This window comes from Danio rerio, chromosome 10, assembly GCF_052040795.2.
Source record: "Danio rerio strain M-AB ecotype USA chromosome 10, GRCz13ab, whole genome shotgun sequence".
Classification (NCBI taxonomy): Eukaryota; Metazoa; Chordata; class Actinopteri; order Cypriniformes; family Danionidae; genus Danio; species Danio rerio.
The window spans coordinates 8,133,414-8,160,982 of NC_141030.1; the positions used below are offsets into that span (position 1 = coordinate 8,133,414).

General features: G+C 35.2%; 1 protein-coding gene across 1 annotated transcript in view; it reads right to left on the reverse strand.

Annotated features, from left to right (window-relative positions):
* Positions 1-4,687: 4,687 nt before the first annotated feature.
* The window catches only part of inpp5ja (inositol polyphosphate-5-phosphatase Ja), a 48,471-nt gene continuing 25,589 nt past the window's right edge, over positions 4,688-27,569 (reverse strand). Inside the window, exons 7-15 of the mRNA XM_087270112.1 lie at positions 26,540-26,651; positions 23,922-24,031; positions 23,627-23,837; positions 20,205-20,342; positions 19,408-19,473; positions 11,844-11,948; positions 7,728-9,578; positions 6,006-6,587; positions 4,688-5,133 (exon numbers count right to left, since the gene is read on the reverse strand). Coding sequence (XP_087126238.1) covers positions 9,105-9,578; positions 11,844-11,948; positions 19,408-19,473; positions 20,205-20,342; positions 23,627-23,837; positions 23,922-24,031; positions 26,540-26,651 — 1,216 coding nt within the window. The 3' untranslated portion in view covers positions 4,688-5,133; positions 6,006-6,587; positions 7,728-9,104. The remainder of the gene's footprint in view (positions 5,134-6,005; positions 6,588-7,727; positions 9,579-11,843; positions 11,949-19,407; positions 19,474-20,204; positions 20,343-23,626; positions 23,838-23,921; positions 24,032-26,539; positions 26,652-27,569) is intronic.

Here is a 27,569-nt window from a genome sequence, read left to right on the forward strand (position 1 = left end):
CAGTTTTAATTAACTTTAAAAAAAAAAACACTCCAAATTTCTGGTGTGTGTGTTTAGCCTTCTTAAAATGAACCAATGTAAAGGTGATGTGGAGAAATTGGACACAGGGACATTTGATCATGGTATTTGACACCAGGAAGCTGTGCTTACCACACCATATTCTTGTTGCTATTGTGTTGTAAATTGCTCTGTTATGATGCAAAGCATGAATAGTGTTCTTTGGGTAACACTTTACAATAACAGTATATGAATACTGATGTATTAATATGTAAATTAAACATTACTTTATTATGAATTAATGATGAGTTAAGGTATGCACTAATCATGAATTAACTTTAAGTACAACGTGAGTCACATGAGTTCATGTGTGAATAACGACTACCTTAATTACTTGTTAGTAAATGTTGTTAATTAATGTATTAATTAACATTTAAGTTTAGGCTAAATGTAACCAACATGAACTCATGAGCTGTTAATGTATAGTTATGTCATGACTTTACTTGGAGGGGCACATCACTATTAACTCATCCTTAACTACTTATGAACTCCTCTTCATGTTGATGTTGACAGAACACTTTTCTATTGTTATTCAGTGTAAACTCACTAGTTGGACGTGTATAAGGAGTTCATGAGTAGTTAAGAATTGGTTAATGATGATGTGTCCCTCCAAGTAAAGTCACAACATAATTATACATTAACATATCATGAGTTCATCATGGTTAAATTAAGAATAAACTAATGTGGTAATTAATACATTAATTAACAAACAATCATGAACTAACAAGTAATTAAGGTAGCCATTATTCACACATGAACTCATGTGAATCATGTTGTAGTAAAGTTAATTCATAATTAGTGCATACCTTAACTCATCATTAATTCATAATAAAGTAATGTTTAGTTTACATATTAATACATCATTATTCATGCACTGTTATTGTAAAGTGTTACCGTTCTTTGTTACTTAGCAACAAAACGACCTTAGGGATTTCAATCTGCCATGAATGCTCGTTTGCTGAATATTGGCATCTCATGTAATTTGTGGGTAAATTATCATCATATTTCTATAAGATGTCAAGACAAGTCCTGAAAGCATGTTATATGATTAGTTTGTTCATTTCTTTGACACAAACATGCTTAGGTTAATGCTACAAAAACTATAAAACTTGCCCATTTATCAGTCTATTTTGTCAAATTATAAAACTGTGTTGTATTTATTAATATTAGAGCTTGAGCAGATGCTTTCTCAACTCTTGTTTTCCAACAACTGTCACTTCTCATAATTGGGGCCTGAGCACCAAGGTGCAGATGAACTATTGGCATGATTTTCAACTACAATCACTGGCCACTTTATTAGGTCACCTATTCATTATTGCAAATGTATAATTAGCCAATCACATGGCAGAAACGTTATGCATTTAGGCATTCAGTGGCACCCAGTAAGTGACAGTTCTCACTAAAATTGGACAATAGAATCCTGGAAAAACTATTGCCTGGTCTGAGTCTTGATTTCTACTGCAACATTCGGATGGTAGAGTCAGAATTTAGCGTCAACAACATAAAAACATGGATCCATCCTGCCTTGTATCAATGGTTCACGGTGGTGGTGGTGTAATGGTGTGGGGATATTTTCTTGGCACACTTTGGGCCCAACAGTAACAATTCAGCATTGTGTCAATGCCACAACCTACCTGAGTATTGTTGCTGACCATGTACATCCCATTATGACCACAGTGTACCCATCTTCTGATGGCTACTTCCAGCAGGATAACGCAACATGTCATAAAGTGTGAATCATCTCAGACTGGTTTCTTGAACATGACAATATGTTCACGGTACTCAAATGGCCTCTACAGTCACAAGACCTCAATCCAATAGAGCACCTTTGGGATGTGGTAGAACGGTAGATTTGCATCATGGATGTGTGGCTGACAAATCTGCAGCAATCGTGTGATGCTATCATGGCAATGTGGATCAAATTATCCGAGAAATATTTCCAGGACCTTGCTGACTCTATGCCACGAAGGATTACGGCAGTTCTGAAGGCAAAAGGGGGTCCAACCCGATACTAGTAGGATGTACCTAATAAAGTGACCAGTAAGTGTATGTTTGATCTTGTTTCTGCTTTAGTCAGTGCATGCCCCTATTTTTAAGGGCTTTATATTGTGACCGATAAAGTTCAAATGCACTTCAAGTTAGGAAAACTTAATGCAAATAGAAAATTAGCAATATTATCAAACTGAGATCCGGTTGACCACACATTCTCACACAAATCCCACAACACATTCAATTATGAAACAGACAACCATTGCACAGACTGCAATGGAAATGTGTCGGGGACCCCAAAAAGCGATGAACCTGTCCTGATCAGGATGTTCCACTTACTTTTAACAGAAAGTAGCCCATTCTGCTATTTTTGAGGTCCCCTGAAACATTTATGTTGTGGTCTGCAATGTTTGCAGCATGTTTCTGTATTTGCCTATGTTTTGAGAATTTGTGAATGAATGTCAACTGAGGAAGATATTAATCCAATTTGATTGTGTTTTTCTATTTATAAGTAACTTGCAGCCCTCTTGCCCACTGTATACTTCTAAAACTTTGCAAATACATCATACATGCGCAAAATGTGAATCTTTTGTAGTGATCAAGCTTGAGCACAAGCCCAGGGCTCTATGGTGCCACCAAATGCAGGCTGGGGATGTTTTGTACTTGCACATGAGGTGTTTTCCAACTTGCATTCTTTTGTACAAATGGTGCAATTAGAGTGTTAACACTGAATATCCAGAAAAGAAAAGTGCACTTTAAACGCCTGAATGATGCGCTTAATTAATAAGATAAGTTGTACACATCACGCTCTCAACTCTCGCTGCTATAAGAAGCTACGAAAATAAATAGACTATTGAAAGTGGACTCAATATTAACCATATACTTTTCTGAATATATTTTGTTGTGGTTGCCACAGATTTGTCAGATATTTGTAAACTTTGACATTATTTGCAAAACTTATTTTTCAATTAAAGGGTTAAGTCACCCAAAAATAAAAAATCATATTATTATATACTCATTTTGATCCCTGCCTGCTTGACCATTTGAAACTAACTCATCTGCACGCTCCTTCCTCGCAACAACTCATCTTCATATTGTTCCAAACCCCTGAAAAAAAAAACATCTTTAAAGCAGACCATATGCCGTCAGTGGTTCAATCTAATAAAAAAAAGAATAATCTTTACTACTTGTTCAAACTACTTATTTAAAATGAGCTGAAACAACCCAATTCTTGATTTTTTACTATATATTTTTTGTTCAATCCACTTAAATTTGTTAATTTAACAAGTTAACTTAATTCCTTCATTTTGTCCCAACATAAAATAATTGTGTGGAACCCAGTATTTATTTATTTGTTTTTACAGTGAACAAGAATACTTTTGTGCTCACATAAAACAAAAATAATGACTTTGTTCAAAAGTTTCTTCTCCTCAGTGTCAGTATATGGCGCATGTGTTGCACTTAGTCGACTGATGTATATCATGCTGATGTATATCATAGATTTAATCTGTGCTTTGTTTTAAACATTGGCATTTAGGGTATACATTAGGTTAGTGGTCCCAAACCAAACCATATTATTAGGGACCCACGACCCCCACCCCTGCTCTTCAGATTTGCTTGCGAATACCCCCCCCCCCCTTTACTTTCGTCCGTGTTGTCAGAGGGCTCGTGGTGGCCAGCGGTGGCCCTGGTTGTAGGCCTTTAAAAAAGTGTATTATGTACCATAAAATACATCCTTTTGCATTGAGCATCTTAACTTAGCAGATGCTGCTTATGCATAAATAGAAACATTACACAATAACAAATTAAAAAAAAGGAAAAAGAAATCCTAATCAAGGAACCCTTTAATTGTAACAAAAAAAGTAGTTTTTCTCCTTCGTTAAATGAATACAGGATGTCTGAAGCCATTGTTTATTATATTACAGAAGAGACATAACCTTGCACTCGACTGTAAGTGTAAATAGCTGTTATGTATATGCTCACGTTGCAGCCAGGTGACGGTTTTTGCTTCAGGGAGATGCTTTCGAAACATGAATTGCGCAACATTTGCTGTCAGTTATGAATGAGTCAAACATTCAAAATATATTACCAAATACTTCTGCTCTCCGGTTTTGGCTTTTGAACTTCTGTAATGATCACACAGCTTTCATAATGTCTAATCGCCCTCAGGTCTGACAGAAACATTCCAGCCCTGAGTAAGTGCTCACAGCGGTCTAATGGATTATTGGGAGCGTTCAGAGAAAAATCAAACTCAAAAGATGATCTTTGTTACAACTCACCCTCCTTGTAACCTACAAACATGATAATGATACCGATTAGCAGCCTTTTCAAGGTAACCCATGACTGAGCTTTTCCAAGGCTTTGCATCGATTTAATAATTGCTTCGAGTGTTGTTTTAATTATTTAATTTTGGGGATAACATTGTGCCCTCTTTGTTCACATTCCTGTATTTTACAGTTCATTGTGAGGACTCACAACACATGACAACATTTGATTTGCAAATGAACGAACAAAATTAAATACAATTTGTATAGTTAATTTAATTTGATCTCCGGCAATATGCTGATTCATACGAGAAAAAACAAAAGAGATCTTTTTTTTTAAAGACCAAAAATAAAATACAGAGAATAAAGAGATTGAATATGCAAAAGTGGGAGATCTTTTATTTGCAACGGAGAACAATCTATACATTATCAACCTTTGACAGTAACATGTAATTGTCTCCTGACATTGAAAGGGAAATCGGTCATGATATTTATTTGTCCTACATTTACTAAACTCGTGTCCTTGAGATGTATATTTTTGCACATCAATATGATCACGCGCGCACACCACACAGGTTTTACTCAGTTCAGACAAATCAAATAATGCCACAAAATGCAATAAATGAGCAGAGCTTACGTGATTGGTTGCCTCTAATCAGCTGATGCTGTCAGAGGTTTGCTGTGTTTCAGGAGAGGTTGTTGGCTGGAGCGATACTTCAGCAAAGCATCATAAGTGCATCATAAAGCATCATAAATTTAAAACATTTTAAGACATATTTAGGACCATTATGAATAAAATTTCAGACTCATAAAGGGCTAAAGGCTAAGGAATTTTTCAAATAGCCCAGATGGAAAAAAATTATTTGCCCTATCAAAAAAAAAAAAAAAAAAAAAAAAAAAAAAAAAAAATATATATATATATATATATATATATATATATATATATATATATATATATATATATATATATATATATATTTTTTTTTTATTTATTATTATTATTATTATGTTATTAATTTATATATATATATATATATATATATATATATATATATATATATATATATATATATATATAATTATTAATTTATATATATATATAAATATATATATATATATATATATATATATATATATATATATATATATATATATATATATATATATATATAAATTAATTAATAACATAATAAATAATAATAATAATAATAATATTTCAGATATTTCTTAGCAAAAGATTTTAAATATTGGGTAAAAACAAGCAAGCTCTACTTGTATTCATAAGCTTTTTTTTAAATTAACAAATGTTTTAAAGGTTTTAAAAAACTACAATAAACTAAATCTATGCACAACAATCTGCCTAGGTCAGTGTCTTCAGCAGTAAATATATGGAGAACTTTTAAACAAATGTTACTTTAAGGAAAATATTTAAACCATTATGGTAGATAGAGTTAAAAATCACATGTTTAAATAAAAGTTTAAAGTTTTATCGAGATGGATTGTTGGTGATTGTATTGTATTTTGGCCAGATTGGGAAGCAATGAACAATGGAAAATTAAGTCCTGTTAAAAAAAGATATAAGACCTACAACACAATATTTCAGTAAATTTAAGACTTTTTAAGGCCTAAAATTTTGATCTTGGAATTTAAGACATTTTAAGGCTTTTTAAGATCCTGCGGAAACCCTGATTTAACCTTTTTTAAGATAATTTGCAATCAATTACCTGTGCTAAATATGTATTATCCTCTTGTCAATTTAAGGAAATATAATTTCCAGTAGAAATATATTTATAATAATTTTAAATAATTTTCCAGACTCTTACCAAGGTTGTCTTTACAAATATATTTACAGTATTAAAAAATATTACTTAAACTAAAAGTAATTAATGATAATTGACTGAAATACATCAAAATTATTCAAAAAAAATGTATTTATGCATTCGGTGAAGCTGAATTATCATTTAGTAATCAGGGTCATGCAATCTTTCAAAACTCATTCTAATAAACTGATTTGCTGCTTAAGACACATTTATTGTTATTATCATTTATTATTATTTTTAAAAACAGTTGTGCTGCTTAATGTTTTTAAAGTACTTTTTTGTATTTCTTGATACATTAGAATAGCATTTATTTGTAATAGAATTCTTCATAACTATATAAATTTATGATCAATTCAATAAATGTCTTTAATAATTAATTTAATGCATCTGGCTAAAGTAAAGTATTCATTATTCTCTAAACAAAATTTATACAGTTGTGGTCATCTACATACATACACTCAGGCCCCGTTTACACTAGTGCGTTTTAGTTTGAAAACGCATAAGTTTTGCTACGGTTACGCCATCCGTCCACACTACGCCGGAGTTCTCGAGAGCCGAAAACGGAGCTTTTTGAAAACGCTGGAGAGGCCGTTTTCATTCTAAAACGCTGCTGCTCCGTCTCAGTGTGGATGGGGAAAGACGGAGACATCTGAAAACGGAGGCGGGGCTGCAAACGTTCGCCTATCTGATTGGGGCTTTTCCTCAATATTAAGTAGCCCACACACAGTTCAGTCTCGCATCCTCTTCTTATAAGTTCAGACTTCGCAAGTTTGATCAAGGCTGCAGTCTCCACCTTCTCAGTTTGATATGGAAAACATACCGAGGACACGGGTAAATCTTCAAAGGGAAAAGTGTACTTTATAACTTCATTCACATCACCTTGGCTACGTTGTTTCCCTTTCTCAACAATAAAATGTAAACATGATTTAAGGAACTGCCTATTTTCTTTTTAATATTAGCAACTTAACAGACAGCAGAAATGTTGAGGCGTCGTGCTGCATATATGAGCGTCATCTTCACTGTGTGGATCTTTATAACAAAACGGAGCCGATAACAACTGCCTCCTTTCAATTTCAGTGAAAATTCGAAACACACCCTCTCTTCTGCTGAATATCAGTTTTAATAATCGATAATTATAAAAGTATAACATACAATAAGTTTATACATTGTAGGAAATAAAGACGAGCGATCAGTCAATGTACCTGGATTAATCATTAACTTATCTTTGCGCTTAACCAAAACATGTTACCCGTGAACAAGTAACTTAATAGATTCCAATGACCAAAGTCAGGGAATTGGCCTATGTCGTTAGATAAAGACAACAACATGAATGAAATATCACGTTTAGCAAATATAGTGAGATTAGATCCAGCGGGAGATGCTTGATGAGCAGTCCGACAAGCAGAGTTCTCATCTGGGTAGAAATGCTGGAGCGCTTGCCCGAGAGTGTGTGTGTGATCACGTGATGTGCGTTTTCAGCATTTTGGTGTGGACGGAGAGCTATTCAGAAACGCTGGGTAAAACGCGAGTGTGGACGCGGATCGTTTTCATTCTACAATGCCGTTTTAAAACTAAAACGCACTAGTGTAAACGGGGCCTCAGACAGTGGAGTCCACTATTATGCTGCGTTCACACCAGATGCGGATGAAGCATCAAGCGTGAGTGTTTTACATGTTAAGTCAATGCAAAAATGTGAATAAACATCCCGCGGTGCGATACGCCACACATAAAAAAGCCACACAAGTTGAGCGAATCGCTCGAGTTGGTAAATCTGAACTTCAGCGAACATTCGCACCACATTAACCAATCATGAACTATCTCATGTAGGGGGTGTGATTATGATGAAGTGCTTGTTGTTGGTATCCTCTTGCCGAAACCGGCCAACAGTTCATCAAACTAGGCTTGGCCCAGTCTGAAGCATCTGAAAGCCTCCATCATCCAGGTACACTTTCTGAAGGAGGTGATAAACTCAGAGCTGGGTGCACCTCTGAAAGCATCTAGTGGACTCTGACATGGCACCAAACAAACAACACTGTATTTCAGCCTTCATAAAGCACATAGACACAGCTATTCTCTCAATAAAATCCATGTTAGCCATTTAGCAATAAAGCAAGAGTCACCGGACCAGCAGAAGCCCTGCCCATATTGTAAATCTGCGTCTATTGTCAAATGAATTTGACTCGTAAATAAAGCAAATTTGACATGCAAATAAAGCGAGTAAATTTAAAATGTAGTTTGTGTAATTTATTGTTCCGTGTCTGGTGTGAACAAAGCATTACAGTGCTATTTTATCTATTTTATCTATTATCGTATTAATGTTTTTTTGCTGGTTTTCTAGTTTAAATAAGATTTTGTGTCTCAGACTTTCAGTGCGGTTTCAGACTTTTGAACCACATTGATGTGAACAATATACTGTCCCTAGTTTATTTGATGGCTTGCTAAATTCAAATAGTTAAATACAACAAATCATGTTTAAAACAGTCATATAACCAGGATTATTCACTTTAAAACACAAGGTGAAAAGACACCCCATAGTATTCCTTTTGGAATTCCTTTCAGATAAGCACTGTTTTCTTTAATTCTACTTTTCTAGACAGCGGTTATTAAACACTGGTCAACCACTAGTTACGGTAAAGGCTGAAATGACTGCTGACATCACTGTTTGTTTGAAGTCTACGATTACAGGACAGTTTCACCTTGGGTTAGGTTGTCCTGCACTATAAGGCTGATGTGCACTGTAGAACTGTCACCATTTACAATCTATTATAAATAATGCAAAATATAAAAACAAATAAACCACTTTGGCAAAGCCATTGAAGAAGAGGAAGGGTTTGTGAAGCAATTAAGCACAACAAGGTATGAGACCCTGAACAACTGCAGATCTGAAAAGCGACTGAAGAAACAGGCCATTTTGCTCAAGTAGTTGCATTGCGATATCTCCTAAAGTCTAGAAATGAATCGTAAGCGAGGAAGGTCATAGAATTACATCACCTGGTTTTCCTATTTGAGCAGGTCTGGGCTCTCCTAAAATGGCTGCTACGAGAGCCTCTGGAGCACTGATGCCATTTCCAGGTGATCCTGGGCTCCTCGGACTAAGAGGACTGAGGGAGGGTGAGGTTAATGAGTCCGGAGAAACCAGACGCTCCTTCTTGGCATTGGTTGAAGGGCGTGGGGAAGATGTCTTTTGGGGGCCATCTCGGGGACGAGGACACAGGCTGAGAGACTGCAGGGACGGAAGAGGCGTGCCGGAAAGTGCTGGTACAGCGGGACTGCGGCTCCGCTGGCGCTTCTGGTGGTGGTGGCGTTTGCCGCTGTGGTTTCCAGGGCTGGGGCTGCGTGAGCTTGGGGCCAACAGGACGAGCGTACTGTCATCTTCAGAGCTCACATCCGAACTATCAGAGCGTGAACGACATGCTGGTGCTGGTGGAGTGGACATGGGCAACTGCACCTGTGGGAAAAAATATATAGAGACAAAAATATATGACAAAGAATATATAGAAGTTAAACAGGAACAGTTCAGTGAAAGAAAAATAAAACTTAAAATTATGTTAATAAACCTATTTGACTTTTTAACAGATTGGTTTCATGCTTTGGTCTCTGTTGTGACTTGTAATTGTCTCCTTTTTGGTCTTGGTCTAGATTTGGACTTAAACCTTATTTGGTCTCGATCTAGACCTGGGATGGGCAACTTTGGTCATAGAGGGCCTCTAGGATCAAGGTTGGGAATTCCTGGTCTAGACTTGGTCTATAATTGAGTTCATTCTGGTCTTGCTCTAGAGTCAGAATGCTTTTCTTGCCTCTGTTTTAACCTGCAATCAACCTTTGTATGGTCTCAGTTTTGAACTCAACCATATTTTTCTTTTGCTCTTGGCTTGAGTTTGACGATCTTATAATCTTATTCCACAATAGGGATGTCCAAGTTCAGTGTTTTGCTCTAACCTTTATCAAACACACCTAAACAAGCTTATCAAGGCTTAATTGTTACTACAAAGTTACAGGCAGGGCAAATTTTATCAAGGTTTAATCAAACCTCTGTGGAACTGCTCTAGATCAGATACGATTACCAGAGACCTCTTGTCTCTGTCTTGACTCAAACTCCATCTCTGTCTTGACTTAGTCTTGAGTTTGGCTCAACCTTCTTCTAGTTTCCATTTTTATGGGAACTCATCCCTCTGCCTGACTTGACCCAGACTCTCTTTTCTGACCTTCTTCTGGCCTTGAACTTGACTCAAACTCAACCCTAGTGTCTGGATGTATTGGACTCAACACTCTTTTCACTCTTTTTGATCATCAGCTTTGTTCAGTCTAGATTCTGAAAATCCTTTGCTTGGTCTCTAGTATGTTTTAGTTGGACTCAACATTCTTCTTGTTTTCATTTAATCTCAAACTCAACCCTCCTCTTGCCTCTGTTTTAACTTAGACTCTGCCCTCCTGTAGTTTCAGTCTTGACCCAATCCCTCTTCTGACCTTGGACCTGGCTCTGACAAAACTAACTTCTTGATTTGGATTCAGCCATTTTTTTTCTTTTAGTCTTGACTGAAACTTGACCCCCTTATAGTCTCTGTCTGTTTATGTTTCTATTTTGTCTCAAACTTGATCCTATTTTTTGTCTCAGACTCAACCATCTTGTAGTTTTAGCTCTTACTCTAACTTGACATTTTTTCTTCTTGACTTTTTCTTCTTGTCCCAAGTCAAACTCAACCCTAGTGTCTGGATGTATTGGACTCAACACTCATTTCACTCTTTTTGATCATCAGCTTTGTTCAGTCTACATTCTGAAAATCCTTTGCTTGGTCTCTAGTATGTTTTAGTTGGACTCAACATTCTTCTTGTTTTCATTTAATCTCAAACTCAACCCTCCTCTTGCCTCTGTTTTAACTTAGACTCAGCCCTCCTGTAGTTTCAGTCTTGACCCAATCCCTCTTCTGACCTTGGACCTGGCTCTGACAAAACTATCTTCTTGATTTGGATTCAGCCATTTTTTTTCTTTTAGTCTTGACTGAAACTTGACCCCCTTATAGTCTCTGTCTGTTTATGTTTCTATTTTGTCTCAAACTTGACCCTATTTTTTGTCTCAGACTCAACCATCTTGTAGTTTTAGCTCTTACTCTAACTTGACATTTTTTCTTCTTGACTTTTTCTTTCTGTCTCAAGTCAAACTCAACACGTTCCTGGTCTAGACTTGGATGCAATTTTGCTCCTGATCTCAGTCATATTCCAACCTGTTCTAGTTTCCATCTTGTCTCAAACTTGACCATCTCTCTAGACTCAAATGAGCTGGTTCATAAACCTTCAAACAACTGATCCATGGATTTTTAACTACTCTTTTCTTTTTAAATGCTTCAGTTGCCTTTTATTCAAATGTGTTATATTCAAAACATCTCTGGGGTTAAAGTCCACATTAAAAGTGGTATATTGTATAATATTTCAATTGTGCATGCTTTCATTGTGTGGCATCTATGCATCAAGTCTGTACAACAAATGACAGAACTGACAGTCTTTATGTTTGCTCATTTGTGGATGTCCAGCCTCAAATACAAATCAAGGCTCCAATCAATACTTCAAATGTTGACAACGGCAATTCCAGAGTGCTCTGACCTAGTCATCATACCCTTGAAATAACACGATCAGAGCTACTGAGCTGCTTATGCAAACAAAATGAATATTTGTTTTAAGCTAAATCAGACTGTAGTCAAGTTAGAGCAGTGAAGACCTGAAATGGTTCTGTTACTCCTGCAATGCTGTTCATGTTGTTACTGTAATATCCCAAAATATATTCCCCCGGGTCTCTTGGCAGATCCTCCTCTGAAAATACCACCTGAAGGTCATAGAAAAAGAAATGTTAAGGACAATGATAGTCAGCAGTGGCTGCAGGATAAATCTTCTTTGTTAGTATTAATACAGTGATTCCTTAGTCTTAAAGCTTTCAATCCAAGATTAACCAGGAATTAATTGATTAAAGCACAGTCTGGCGTTAACCGAGAGACGTAGGAGTCAGATCTTCAGGAATTATTTAATGACAGGTTACACAATATTAGCCTGATTTGTCTGTCCGAATGTAGGTTACTGTGGTGATCCATAGGGGTGTAATGATAAGCTACAAACCGGCAGAAAATCGATTGAAATATGTGACGAATCAATCAGTTGAGGGGCCAAACAAATTGTGACACAAATGGAGTAGTAGTTGAATCACAACTACTGTGGAGCTCTAAGTGGAATTTACTGTCTATAGAAAAGTTTACATGGAATTTTCTGTTTATCCTGCTTCTGAATAATACATATTCAAGTCTGAGTGAACCCGAAATTGCTGAGACTATTTTACTGTATTGATTTACGTCCAACTGAAAAAGAATACATAATTTTCTCATCGAACAATAAGGTGAGAAGGGTGCTGTTAAGAATAATGCTATGCGGTTGTGGAAGCCATAAGGTTGACGTCATCAGAAAGACTGCCACTCCAAACATTCTACTGATTTTCTTTCAGTAGATTAACTTGGAGTAATTGTTTACCATAAGAATAACAATAGCTGCATTTCCACTGTCGGGCCAGTGCGAGCCAGGGCTTTTATCGGGCCAGGCCGATCCGGACCAGGCCAATCGCCCGGTAGGTTGAGCAATGAAGCCGAAATCATGTCGCAATTCCACTGTCGGGCTAGTAGCTCGTAGCACGTCATGCAAAACCCGCCCCCAGAACGTTCCCAGAATCAAACTTCACACAACCTGCCCACTTCAGCAGGAATAAGGCAGATAAAGCACACCATCACATCATCACGAAATAATTCAAATAAAGACAGCCGAAACAAACAATTAAACCGTCACTGTACAGCACGTTGTATGTCTATACGCACATACCTGTGTGTTCTCATTCATCATATTCATTTACTGATGAAGATGTTGCTTTTATATATATTTAAAGCTAAGGAAAGTGTTAAGTATTTCAGCACATAAGAGCAAGTAATAAAATAAAGCCTATATTTAGTTGCGCTCAGCAGCTATGCACTAATAAAGCTCTTCATGTATTTAAAATTAATTTTTTAAATTTTACCACGTCATATAAAAACAAACACTTGTTTGACACAAAACACATTTTGTATTTGCAGTTTTCCCAATGCGTCTGTAAAGTGGCGCTGTGCAGCTGTATGACAGAAAAAAAAGGTAGCTTAGTTTGTGCTTTTACTCACCCCAAAAATGCTCTGTTTGCAAGCTTTGATTAATCTCATCGTTTCCAAATACTTTATAAATAATATTTTAAATCTTCTCCGGTGTTTATTGTTTTTAGAAAATATCTAAAGTCTTTTTTTCCAGACAGGCTTTTGAAAAATGAAAGTTTAATATGGCTTTAAAACAGTTTGATTCGTATATAGTACCTAAATTGTTATAGCGAGCTTTTGTTTGTTTTATATTGGTTTATTCATTTAATGTGATTTTATTATATGCAATATTTGTAATTCTTTAAATTATTTCAATATAGCTTAGGCTATTTTTTCAAGATATTGTGTTGAGCCTACAAAAGTGGACACGTAATTTGTAAAGATTTATGTCTTTCTGTTGTATTCATATTGTGTATTATCAGGGCCGGCGCATCCATAGAGGCGACCTAGACAGCCGCCTAGGGTGGCAGAATAGAGAGTGCAGCGTCCGTGACAACTTCTTCACCACCTGCGTCCTGAGTTATATCCACGAACACCATTCCCTTATTTATTTATTTATTAGTTTATTTGTTTGGCGCATGTAATCCTGTGCGATCAGAAAACTGTGCCCGCCTCTCCTTTCACTCCGTCCCGAAGCCCCAGCTGGCCCTCTTGGGCCCAAGGTATTCGGCAGGCCGAAAAAGGCCGGCCGCTGGCCCCAAGAAAGCCCCGCTTTGGCCCGATTAGGAAACGCGACTGGCTCACTCGCTTTAGGCGCGATAGTGGAACCGTGGCTATTGTGTGCTAGCAATATAAATATTGTAAATTTTTTGTTTGCATGGGCTTTAAAGTAGTGTTCATAAGAGCATAAGTCCTTAAAACAGCAAAAGTGGATTCGGACACGACCTTAATACTTTTATGCCCTGCGCTTTAGACTTTGCGCTTAGATCGTTAAATAGAGCCCAATATCTCTGCTGGTAATAATCACCACCTGCTGGCAGAGAGTGAATCTGAATCTCATTTGTGGTTTCCTACAAATATAGGAAATTAATTTCAGAAAACTAAAGTCAGACAATTGTATTTTTGATTCAAATATCAAAATTATACAGTCTAATTTAGAGTAAACTGCTAAAACTGCTCATGCCACATCTTTGTTTGGATCAGGATCAGTGTTGGGCACATTCCTTTAAAAGAGTATTGTTATAGTTAGTTACTTCTCACAAATTGTAACTGAGTTAGTAACATAATTCTAAAAGTAACTAATTACCAGGGAAAGTAACTATTTGTTAAATGACTATAAAATAAATATAAAACGTAGTATCTTAGTCTCCTCCTTTGGTAGCAGAGCTTACGTTATCACCTGCATACAATAGCCACTAATTTTGTGGCAGCATGCGATTAGAATTACTTGTCACCAATGCAGAGAGGCTCATTTTTCCTGGGTAGAAGTAGCACAATACATAAACATTCTTCCCTTTCACCTCAACGAGAGAAATCTAGTGCCTATTTCCTGTTTGCAAATGCTACATAATGCAGAAAGGCTTTATGCCACATACTAACACTAATTAAGTGATAGACATACGTGAAATACATTTACTATTACATTGAAAGTTAAGACATATAATAAAAATGTCTAGAATGTACAAAATAATTTTAATAAAGCATTACATTGGTAGCATACACTGAGTGAGCAAAAGTGGCAGGCTCAAGCCAGATTGCAGTGGATTGTGCAATCTGACATGAGGCAGAGCTTGGTGCATCTCATGGCAATGTGGTGGCGCAGTAGGTAGTGCTGTCGCCTCATAGCAAGAAGGTCGCTGCTTCGAGCCTCGGCCGGGTCAGTTGGCATTTTTGTGTGGAGTTTGCATGTTTTTCCCATGTTCGCGTGGGTTTCCTCGGGGTGCTTCGGTTTCCTTCACCAGTCCAAAGATATGTGGTACAGGTGAAGGGTAAGCCAAATTGTCCATGGTGTATTTATGTGTGTGAATGAGTGTGTATGGGTTTCCCAGTGATGGGCTACGGCTCTAAGGGCATCCGCTGCATTAAACATATGCTGGATAAGTTGGTGGTTCATTCCGCTGTGGCGACCCCAGATTAATAAAGGGACTAAGCCGAAAAGAAAATGAATAAATGAATGTATACATCTCATGATGGCAGGTAAGGCACTGTACTCTAAGCTAGTGGTTCTCAAAGTGGGGGTCGGGACCCCCCGAGGGGTCGCAGGGCAATGAAGGGGGGGCGCCTGGTGATTTCCAAAAATCTATTTATTTTTATTAAACCATAAGAATTAACATATTTATCCATAACTATACTGAAAATAAAAATAGTCGTTTATCGTTACTATATACTATATAGTTACTATAGTAGCTTATAGTTACTAGTTCTATTGGATTGCCACCCCTGGGGTAATTACATTATATTAAAGGCAGCAATAGCATCAGATGCATTTTGATTTTATAACATCAGGTTATACTTTCTGGCACATTTAAAGCACTGACACAAATTTAATTGGGGTGTCTGCGTCATTGCATGCAAGGTTTCTGTATTTATAACCACCTCAGAGGATATTGGGGGTCGCGAGTCACTGGCATTGTTATTTTGGTGGTCGCGGGCTGAAAAGTTTGGGAATCCCTGCTCTAAGCCAATCATCATGTTCTCAGTTACACCACGTTCACTGACACACCAATCATCATCACTGGTTGGTTATATGTCCCGCCCCAGTCTCGAACACACACACACACACACCCCCCAGAAAATACAAGGTCCTATGGCCAGTGGCGCAAAAAGGGGGTATGCAGTATATGCGGCGCATAGGGGCCCCACACATGGGGGGGCGCCATTGTGCCAAAACTATTTTTGAAATTCTACATATTATTATACATATTAAACAAAATAAATACAAATTTTTGGTTAAAAATGTTTATCCTGCATTTTATATAAATATACAATTGTATTTTATTGAATAAAAAAATTATACCACCCCTCCCTCTTCGTTGACCATTTAATTGATCCGTTGCTCGGTTACAGTCACATGTACAAAATGGAGAGAAAGAGACGTGGAGCGCGAAATAGAAAACAAAAAAAGAACAATGACTTAAAATGAAAACTGCCATGACAAATTGGATAATAAGGAATTGGTAGGCTTAACCCACACTATTATTACCATACGTTTAATCAACTTCTAATGTTTTTGGGAGCAACGGGCCGCCATATCATTAATTATTCATTATCGCCACTCAGTCACTGCATGCATGGGCTTTTACTTAAAATAAATGCAGACGAGGTGGTTTTATCCAGGCAGGGAGCAGTGACGCACGGCCACACCTGAACTGAGTCCGAAATCGCATATTTGCATTCTGTATAGTATGCGAAAAACACTATAATTCTATAGGCTAAAGCCACGATGAGCTAGTTTAAAGTTAACTTTATGGTAAACACTTTTGATAGTAGTAAATTTATGGACCGTCAGCTTCAAAAGATAACATTTTTATTCACTGCATTTAAATATGGATTACAGTTACTAACGTTAGCTATTTACTAAAGAGCGACAAATGAATTTAGTTTGATCCTCTGTTTTGTTTGATAACAGGTGCGAGTCTGACTTTAAGAATGCAATAAAAACATTTGTTTTGTTTATGCTAATTTAAGATAATATTACTTGTATTTAAATAAAACATGTTTACATATTATTGTGTATTTGTCTATTTACACACCTGAATCTTAAAGTATCCGCTGTCATTCATCTTCAAATCACGTGTATAGAAGCCGTCTTTATCACTATGGAGCGCGTCCGTCACTCAACTGGAAAGGACGTGAATGCGGCCGTTTTTACATTAATTTCAATGTGCTGTCAATCCAAAATAATGTGAAAGCTTAATTCTCTTAAACAGTTCTTGCATCACATTTGAGATCGGCTCAGTGTAGCTCCTACTTTCACTTTTCATAGAAACATTACAAATGCGGGAGAAATACAGGAAAAACACACACGGAAGACAGCGGATAGAATGGTAAAATATGGTAGAATTAATATGGCAAAAACAAGAGGGTTTATAGGTATGAATTGCATACAGTGGCACACATTTTAATTCAAAATAATTTAAAACAATAACATGCAGTCACACATCCAAGTGTAAAGTTCATGTAAAAGTTTTATCAAAATAAACTGTCAAATACAGTTGAGCTCAAAAGGTATGAGTAATCTGAAAATTTTTCTTTGTTATTATTAATTAATTATTTTGCAAAAATAAGAGGGATCACACAAAATGTATGTTTAAAAGTAGGCTACATACCTAAATATTAGGGCCAGACAGAATCTGCAAACATTTTTTGCTATTTCTGCTGAGAATTACAGGCAGAAAATACTACTTTACCAACTGTATTGTAAATAAATCATATGAACATTTTAATATTACTATTATTATATCACAATAATACTAGTGAAATGAATTTAAATACTGAGTAAATATAAATGTACACAAATTTACACAAGTAAATAGATAGACTCGATGGGCTAAAAATCTGTAGAAAATTGCAGATGTCTGCGCACGCAGACTCCATGTGGGCCTACTGAATATATTTTATTCAAAATAGAAAATAATACTTTGATTAAACATTTCCCCTACATACATTTTAGATACCTAATTAGATTCTTAACCCTGTTAAAACTGACACGAACAAATAGTCAGAATTTTCAAATTTTTTGGAACTGTCATGTTTTTTAATCCCATCAAGATCCATTTTTATACCATACATTTTTTTTTATAAATTAATTATGTATCATATTGATACATCAAGCCTTTTGGTAACTTTTTCTGCTTAAAACTAGTTTAATTTAGTTCCCAAAAAGTTTGCCTTGAACATTTTGATCAAATAAAACATTTCAGGCAGTTTGTCTTTTTTATTTCACTTTGTGAAAGGTGTGATTGCAGTTTCAGTCAATTGTTCATGCGAAGACAGACCTTACACCTTTCACATATGCATGTGAGAAGATATTGCATTTTTAAGTTATTTTGCCCTTTAAGACTCCCATATTTATCATTTTGTTTTGACAAATATACAAAAAGAACAAAAACAAGACATGTCAAGGTGCTATAATCATTTGGTGAGGAAAATGGAATTAAGAAATTTGGGTGGGGATGAGATGTAATTCTTTGTGACTTAACATGGTTAATGTAATTATACTTTTACTTCTTTATACTATTTAAGTTGCGTTCAGAACTTCGACATGTTGATGAGGAAATTAATATGGGGGGGGGCGCAAAACTTGAACTCGCATACCCCTCAGTAAATGTGCAGTTGCGCCCCTGCCTATGGCTGTGAGTGACACTGTATGTAAAAAAAAAACGCTCCAGTGCTCTCAACTATAGTAACGCACATTGTATTGTCAGTAATGGTCTTGGCGTTGTGACAGGGGAAACAGTAATTAATTTGATTACTCGTTACCGAAGATGTATTGTCATTAGTAATGCCATTTACTTGTAGCGCCGTTATTCCCATCACTGATCATGATTAAAATCCAGTGGTTGTTACTAATTTTAAAACCGAAGGGTACAGACAAAATTTTACTCTGCTTAAATTAAGATATTTATTTTATTTGTGTGATGTGTTTGATTTGTGGCTGTTTCTAATTTTGTTAACAAAAAAATAAATGGTGAATCGAATAAAATTGTTCAGTCAATCGTTACATCCACATTGATCTGTAAATGACAATGTGCATCAGGACTCAAACACTTGATCATTTTGTCTAATATAGTTGGTAACAGAGAATGACCAGCAATGATCCGCAATGTCCTCACAGTAAACTAGCAGTTTTTTTTCAGTCCTCCACAATTAAGTCGATCACATCTGTTACATTAAAGAAATAGTTGACCTAAACATTTTAATTACATAATCATTTATTCTATTATTGGTTATGAGTTTCTTTCTCCTGTTAAACTCAAAAGAATATTTTTTAATAATGCTGGTTGCAGGAACGCCTCAACTTCAATAGTGGGAAAAATGTACAATGTATTCAAAAGAAGAAAGAAACTAAAACAGGTTTTGAATAGGTGAAGGTGGAATTAAGCAGTATTCTCTCGTCTATAACGCAACAATAATTTAAAAGTCAAACATCACATAATCTTAAACACTGAAAATAAAACTTTCTACCTGGGTGGAATGCTCGGATTTGGCCCATACATAAGCAGCATAATCCTTGTGATGTTTGAATCCCACCTAAAATTGAACAAAGTGCAAAAATAATTGAATTAGGTTCAAATACTGGTGCTGATCTGATTGGGGTCTTAAAAGTATCTCTGATATTTTTTTATTATCTGTGAACTGCCCATAAACAGTATAAAAAAAGACAATATTTGAAAACTACGGTGCTCACATGTTGTTCCACAGAGTGTAAATAAACACTGCATTGAATATTTCCACATGGATAAGTACATAAGTACATCACGTTGCAAGATTACCAACAAAACAATCATAAATAGATTTCTGTAAGGTAAATGAAAGTGAAAGAGAGCATGATACTGGTCAGATCACATAATTAAGTTTCATATAAACATTATAATATTTATTTGGCAGCCGCAAATAGTTCTAGTAAGAAACTTTCACGGAAAGGTTTATATTAATTCTATGAGATGTTTTTGGTCAAACATTTTTGTCCAATAGTTTTAAGAGTGTATTTTTATGAAAAGGTGATGCAAAATGTGTAAGTTAATAATACTGCGATTTTGAGTTTCCTGAGAATATGATCCTTATTTTAGCAATTATTTTTGGGTGAATATAAATGACACACACCTTTAATAAAGTTGAAAGAGTTAATGGCACCTGTTAGAACACATGGTGATTAATTATTATAATGTGTGCAATTTGTCCTTGTAAAAAAAAGCTTAATCTGATTTTTAACAGCCTGTACCCACTTGATTAGTAGTTTACGTGAAAATGCCATGGATTACCTTGTACAGGCCCACCCAGTCCCATGAACTCCTCTGAAAGCCATGTGCCATTGTGAGTTTGACTGTTGCATCAGAGAACTTGGTCCATTCTTTCTCCACTTCCAGTGTCACTAATGGCAAGGTCACCTTAAAGGGAAACTGAGCAGGACAAAGAAAGTGTGCAAAAATGTGTTAATGCAGTACTTTTGGCTGTACATCTGACAAATTTACCGTAACCAAGATGCATAATAAAGTCAAGTTTAATACATTTAGGTTTACCACTTTAAACCAAATGTAAAATGACCAGACTTTTCTGACTTTCACTTATTAAAAAGCTTTTATGATCTATAATAAATACAAAAACTATCACTGAATTCAACACAGAAATTAGTCATAAAATCAGTCATTTTAGGCTGCAATAAACAGGAGATTTTCCCACAAAATCCAGGAGGGAGTGGTTGAGCAGACAAAAAAAAAAAGCCGCAGACAGCTTTTTAACAGGTACAGCCTGGTAACTGCATTTAATTGCTTACTGACAAGTGGGAAAGGAACAAAACAGCTGTGAAATATACAGAGCCTGTCATTTAGACTGCTTTTATCAAATCACAAATCGTATAAAATAAAATAAAAACATTTGTATAATGCTGTCTTTTTGAATGGGTGGGCAAAAATGACGTTTAGGTAGAAATTTGACTTTTGCATCATTACAATACTTATAGGCAACTAGTCAACATAGGTTATGCTACATGATACACATAATGCTTAGTAGTACACATGGCATTTTAATGTACTTGCTATGTACTAAAATGCATTCTTTTCTATAAGCATATACTACCTAACAAAACTCTTGTCGTCGATCCGAGTTGTAAGAGAAACAAATAATAACTTGACCTCTAGATGATAATTTGGGATTTAGTTGATGATTTTTCAGACAAATCATCTGTTGAACTGCATCCCAATGATCACAAATACTGCAGAAAGAACCAGCATTGACCCAAGATTCTCACAGAAATCAGTCAAGTTTGGTGAAGGAGAAATCATGGTTTGGGGTTACATTCAGTATGGGGCAGTGCGAGAAATCTGCAGAGTAAATAGCAAAAGCCTGCGATATCAAGACATCTGTGCTGTCAATTAAATTACAAACCACTGGAGAGGGCAAATTCCTTAGCAGGATAGGGCTCCTCATATACTTCAGCCTCCACATCAAAGTTCCTAAAAGCAAAGAAGGTCAAGGTGCTCTAGGATTGGCCAGCCCAGTCACCAGACATCAACATTATTGAGCATGTCTGTGGTAAGAGGAGGAGGCAGTAAAGATGAATCCAAAGAATCCTGATAAACTCTGGGAGTCCTGCAAGAACACTTTCTTTGCCATTCCAGATGACTTTAATAATTAGTTATTTAAATCTTGTAGAGATGTATGGGTGCAGTCCTTCAAGCTCATAAGAGTCATACACAATATTAGTTATTTTTCCACTGCACCGTGATATTATATTCTATAATGTACAGCATTTATTTTAAGTGACAATACTTGTCTAAGCAAATTCCAACCTTACTGTCCTTATTAAATAAATAATAATGAAGGAATGATCATATTTTATTTTGGTAAAATAAGCATAATCTAGAGGCCTTTGCCTTTCATTTAAGCCACTTCTGTTCTGATCCCAAATGATCAACTAAAACTCAAGTTGTTTTCCTTTGTTTCTGAAACTTGGATGGGCTACAAGACTTTTGTCAGGTAGCGTATATGTAATTGAAACAGGTAATATTTCAACATTAACATTTTAATATACCATAATAGTCATTATGACCTTTAGAAAAAAAATTTTTGAGGAGGTGAAGTAGTGCACAACAGTCCCCTGTAGTGTGGCCTAAGCTATTTTCCTTAACTTTTTTTCCGTCGAATTCTTTTAATTTTATACTTTAAGTAGTTTTAAGACCAGTAAAAAAACAATACTTTTACACTTGATTAAAAAATCTTAAGATGATACTTCAACTTCTACAGTTGTCTTTTTAAACCTTAGTATCTACTGAATACTTCCAGCTGAGTATTAAATGTTAATTTTCTTTGACAGTAGTTTTCAGTGACACCAATGTTGTCACTAAAACTCTGAGTACATGAATGTTCAAGACTAATGTGAGGTGACAGTACAAGAGTAGCACAGTGTGACCTAAATGGTTGCGGTATGACATGAACATTTTTTAACTACGTAACTATGAGCCCAATTTATTAAAAGTGTCGATCATATCTATAAGGCTACTAGCATATCTTGAATAATTTGTCCGCTATGAGCCAATGAACTTTCAGCACCTAATAGACCAGGGTGAGGGAGGCAGAAAGAAACTAAATTTACCAGAAAAACACTCACATTTTTATTTTAAATTTGGAAGAAATGTCTTCATTTTTTTTCATATTAATTTTTTTTAATATTCTTGTTTTTAATATTCAATTTTCTTAATATTTTGACTTTTTTGAACCCACAGATTCCAGCTTTATCAAGTATGTTCAATGTACACTTATGCCTAGTTTTGTAGTCAAGAGTCAATGGGGTATATGCCGAAGCATGCTAAAAGGACTTTTAATTTGCCAGTAACCTGGGTTAAGCGTTCCGGCGAATTGAATGCCAATGCAAAATCCGGTGCGTTCAAGGTCTGTTTTCTTTAAAAATCAGCGATCTCCACTAGCTGAGTGATATCCGATTTAAAGTGGGTCTCAGATCGTACAAGAAGCACTGCATTAAATTACATTTCCCCTGCCATATCTTTATAATATGAGCATTTATTTTACCTCAGTATATTCAATGGAACTTCTGCGTTAGCCTGCTGATTCTGACGGGCGCGTGTGAGTAAACAGCTTTTTGTCTCGTTTTACGCTTGAGCAACTAAATAAATGCTAAAGTTTATTTAACTGAATGTATTTTAATGACATTACAACATCAATGCTGTAGAAGGAACCATATAAAATGGTAAAAAGTTCACAATAACAGGTCACCGGAAGTGTATCAGCATCGGAGCTGCACTAGCTCGGCATATACCCTATTATACATATGTGGTGGAAATTAGGGATAGAGCCTATAAAAAATAGCATACTTTAAAAAGAGTACTTATATTAATAATAAAAATATAATATTAATATATAAAATACTTTCGATAATATTCTACTATTAATATATGAAATACCTTAAACTGTTATTAACATATACAAACACTTTATTGTAATTTTAAATTTGGAAGAAATGTCTTCAGTAGTGTACAAGATTAAAGGTTGTACTTAAATACTAAACTTTCAAGAAGTCCCTTAAATTTTTAAACTCTATTTTTTTACCATAAGCTACTTTTTTTTTAACCTTGTAAATGTCAAGACACTAAAACTCTCACATGACCTTGCACGTCTCAGTGCTGCTCGCAGAATATCCGGTGTCTTTCCCGCCCTGTTTTAGACTCACGTGCAAAGAGAAGAGAGCAGACACTGGCTTGTGATCACTAATAGTGAAGCCCATGTGACTGCAGTAGAAGTGCTGAGAGACTCTGGTGGCTCCGCCAAGCCATGAGGTCAAACCACGCTGCAGAGCTGAATTATGGGATGGTACGGGGGAGCCTGTCCTACGCAGACGCCACAAAATCCGATCTGTCCACGCAGGCTTCCTCTTTTTAGCACTAGAAAATGAAGGAGGGTTTGAATATGAAGCCAGAGAAACAATAATGAGACTCACATAGAAATGCACAACACACTTTTCACACCTCGTGTCATAAGTGTGTGTCCCAACATCAAACTTATATGTTGGTGGAAACTTGAGAGGTCCTTCTATAAACCCCTCCAGGACGGATTCACTCTTTTTGGCCATGTTGAGCTTTGGACACAGACAAAACAAAAAGACAAAATGTTCTTTTACTTCATCATTGATTTTAGCAACATCCCAGTCTAGCAAACGACATGATCACATGCTCTTTCTGAGGTGCTGGTCTGTGTGTACATATGTTGTACGATGACCTCTAGTGGAAACAAACTGGTGTTGTTTGAGTGAGACAGTATTCTGAATTATCTCATGAGATTGTGCTCAACATTGCTTTAACACAGGGGTCGGGAACCTTTTTTCAGCAAGGAGCCATTTTTTTATTTATTTATCAAATACATTTTTAAAGAGCCGTTGGGAGTGCAAAACCTTTATTTATTTATAAACAACCTTTATTTATGTCTATCCACAATTCAAAATTAAACAAATATTGTATGACACATCACAATGTGTGAAGAGAAGAAAATTTATAGATTTTTTTTTTCATTTTTGCCATTGCCACTGTGAATGTTGTTTGAATTTACTTGCGTGAGGTTACCATAAAAATGTAAGTTACTGACCCTTTATTGGTGTCGCGATTCAAGGTAGACCACAGCGCCACAAATGCGCATTGGTTAAATGTCCTTTTATTGTAAACTCAGTTCTTATTCATTTTGCTATAAAAAATAAAATATAAAGTCACTTGTAATTCTATTCTTGCACAGGAAACAGATTTTTAGTGACAGTTATGATTTTTTTAACTTTGTAATATTAATGAAGAGAGACAGCTGGAGAGCCAAATTTTTTTGGTCAAAGAATCACATGTGGCTCCCGAGCCATAGGTTCCCTACCCCTGCTTTAACATATGGATCTGAATGTATACCCTGGAAATCACAAACATCTCTGCAGTTATTTTTCTTTAGGGCCCTGTTTCAAAAACTGCAATTGATGTCTCATTATACATACATTTTATTTTTCAAAGCATGATCATGGGCTCTGTGTTATGTACAATTATGATACCGTTTTAGTAATAATGAAAAGTTTTCACTTTTCTGCACCAAATTGCGGCCAGTAATTGTTTACTATTTGTACATATGCAGGCCATAGCTAGCCTAGTAAAAGGGGGTGCTCCTTTTACCCCAAAAGTGGAGCTATTGCAGTTATTTCAAGCATTGTGTTTTTAATTATGAGTTTTAAATATTGCCCTTGGGCTGAAACGTGACCTTGGACAACAAAACCAGTGTTTAACTTGCATGTTTCTGGCAATAGCCAAAAATACATAGTATGGGTGAAAGTTATACATTTATTTACAGGCAGAAATTACAAGATTAAATTACTAGCAAAATCATGTTCCATGAAAGCATTTTCCAATCCTTAATTTCTTATCATATATTTCTGATTTGTAATGTGCATTTTAGAGTACTTAGTTTAGAAAATGGGAATTTTCTTAATATTTTGACTTTTTTAAACCCATAGATTCCAGCTTTATCAAGTATGTTCAATGTACACTTATGCCTAGTTTTGTAGTCAAGAGTCAATTACACATATGTGGTGGCAATTAGGGATAGAGCCTACCATGTAAAAAATAGCATACTTTAAAAAGAGTACTTATATTAATAATAAAAATATAATATTAATATATAAAATACTTTGAATAATAATCTACTATTAATATATGAAATACCTTAAACTGTTATTAACATATACAAACACTTTATTGTAATAAATAGTACATGTTCCACATGTTCCCTCTGCTTACTGTAGTAATTACAACAAAATATGCATAATTACAATAAACTTAACCTAAACCGAATTCTCATCCTAACTTTACCCATTTAATGTTGTAGTTAAAGGTATAGTTCACCCAAAAATGTTGTCCTTATTTACTCATCCACCTCCTGTTCCAAACCTGTTTAATTTTCTTTCTACTGTTGAACACAAAGAAAGATATTTTAAAGAATGTTAGGAAAAACATTCAACATTCTTCAGAATATCTTAAAAAATACAATCTAAAGGTTTTGAACCACTCAAGAGTGAGTAAATGCTGAGTAAGCAGTTTTTTTCTGATGATCTATTCCTTTAATTCATTGTTACATTGCAACAAAGATTAAATAGTATGCTAAAACTGACACTGTCCACTAGGGGGAAGAGCTTGCTAAAAAGTAACATTTCCATAGCGTAATAATGTCTAATATCAAAAGCGTTTCACAGGATGCATTTTGAGTTATTTTAACTTTCAAATGGCATATAATTCAATAGAAATATAAAACTTTGTAAAGAGAAAAAGGAAGCTAAACAGCATAGACTTTTGTGGATAATTTTATGTAAATAAAAAGTAATAAAAAAAAAATAAAAAAATAAAAAAAAAAAAATATATATATATATATATATATATATATATATATATATATATATATTAACGAATAATATTGTGTATACTTAAAAAATATTCAAATTCATTTAATTTAATACAAAAACACACTAACATTTAAATGATAATCAAATGACACAACAGCTACATATTTGATAAAATTAAGTGTATGCGTTTTAGGGCTGTGAGGGTCTGTAATGTTCTTGCTGTCTTACCTGATCTTTCTCCCACAATAGAGGCAGTTTGTCATTCTCAATAGCACTTTTCACCACATGAATATCATAACCTTCAATCCGGAAGTTCAGATCTCCAAACCAGAACACCACACTATGAGGAATACAATATTCTGAAGTGAATTGAACAGGTCAATTTTCAGCTGTACATAGCCACACAGAATCATAACTAAATCTATCAAATAAACATATAAACAAAAATACGTTAAAAACGTCATGCGTCATGCACAGATTATATATATATATATATATATATATATATATATATATATATATATATATATATATATATATATATATATGCATGCTGTCAATCGATTAAAAAACAAAAACAAATTAATCACACTTTTTTGAAAATGAATCCCAATTAATCACATTTAAAAGACTGAAACTAGTAATTTTGGCTATTCAAATGTAAAATTAATGTAAACGTAAGACAAAAACTATTTAAATTTAAAATATAATTGTTTATTAGAATTTTTGTTTACTTACAGATTTCTTCATGTAAACAACATACCCACAATAAACCATCAAGATCCTGGCTTGACAGCCATATTTATCACAGAAATAAAACCACAGGCATGCTAATGCCATTTGAATTTCAAAACAATCAATGCCAATAAAGAAAAAAAAGAAAAAATACAGGCATTGCAAATATGAAAAATGGAAAATTATAATAACAATAAAGTATTGAATGCAAACAATTGAACTCATTGTAAAGTTGTATTGCTGTGAGTTGAGAACATAATTATAAAGCAGAAACAATTTTGCTTCAGACCTCCTCTACATTCAGCCAGTTGCTAAAACTGCCCTGGCTGTTGACACTATCGGGGACAATGTGGACCTTTTCTTTTGAATGATGTGAGCTCTTGAGTGCATTCTCACGGCAATTTGTAACTTTTTAATTTAGTGGCTAAGGACCACGACGCGCGCGCACACACAGACATGCACACTCACACACAACGTGCGCAGGACAGGGCAGCTGAAGCAACTCCCTTCAGATTCAACAAGC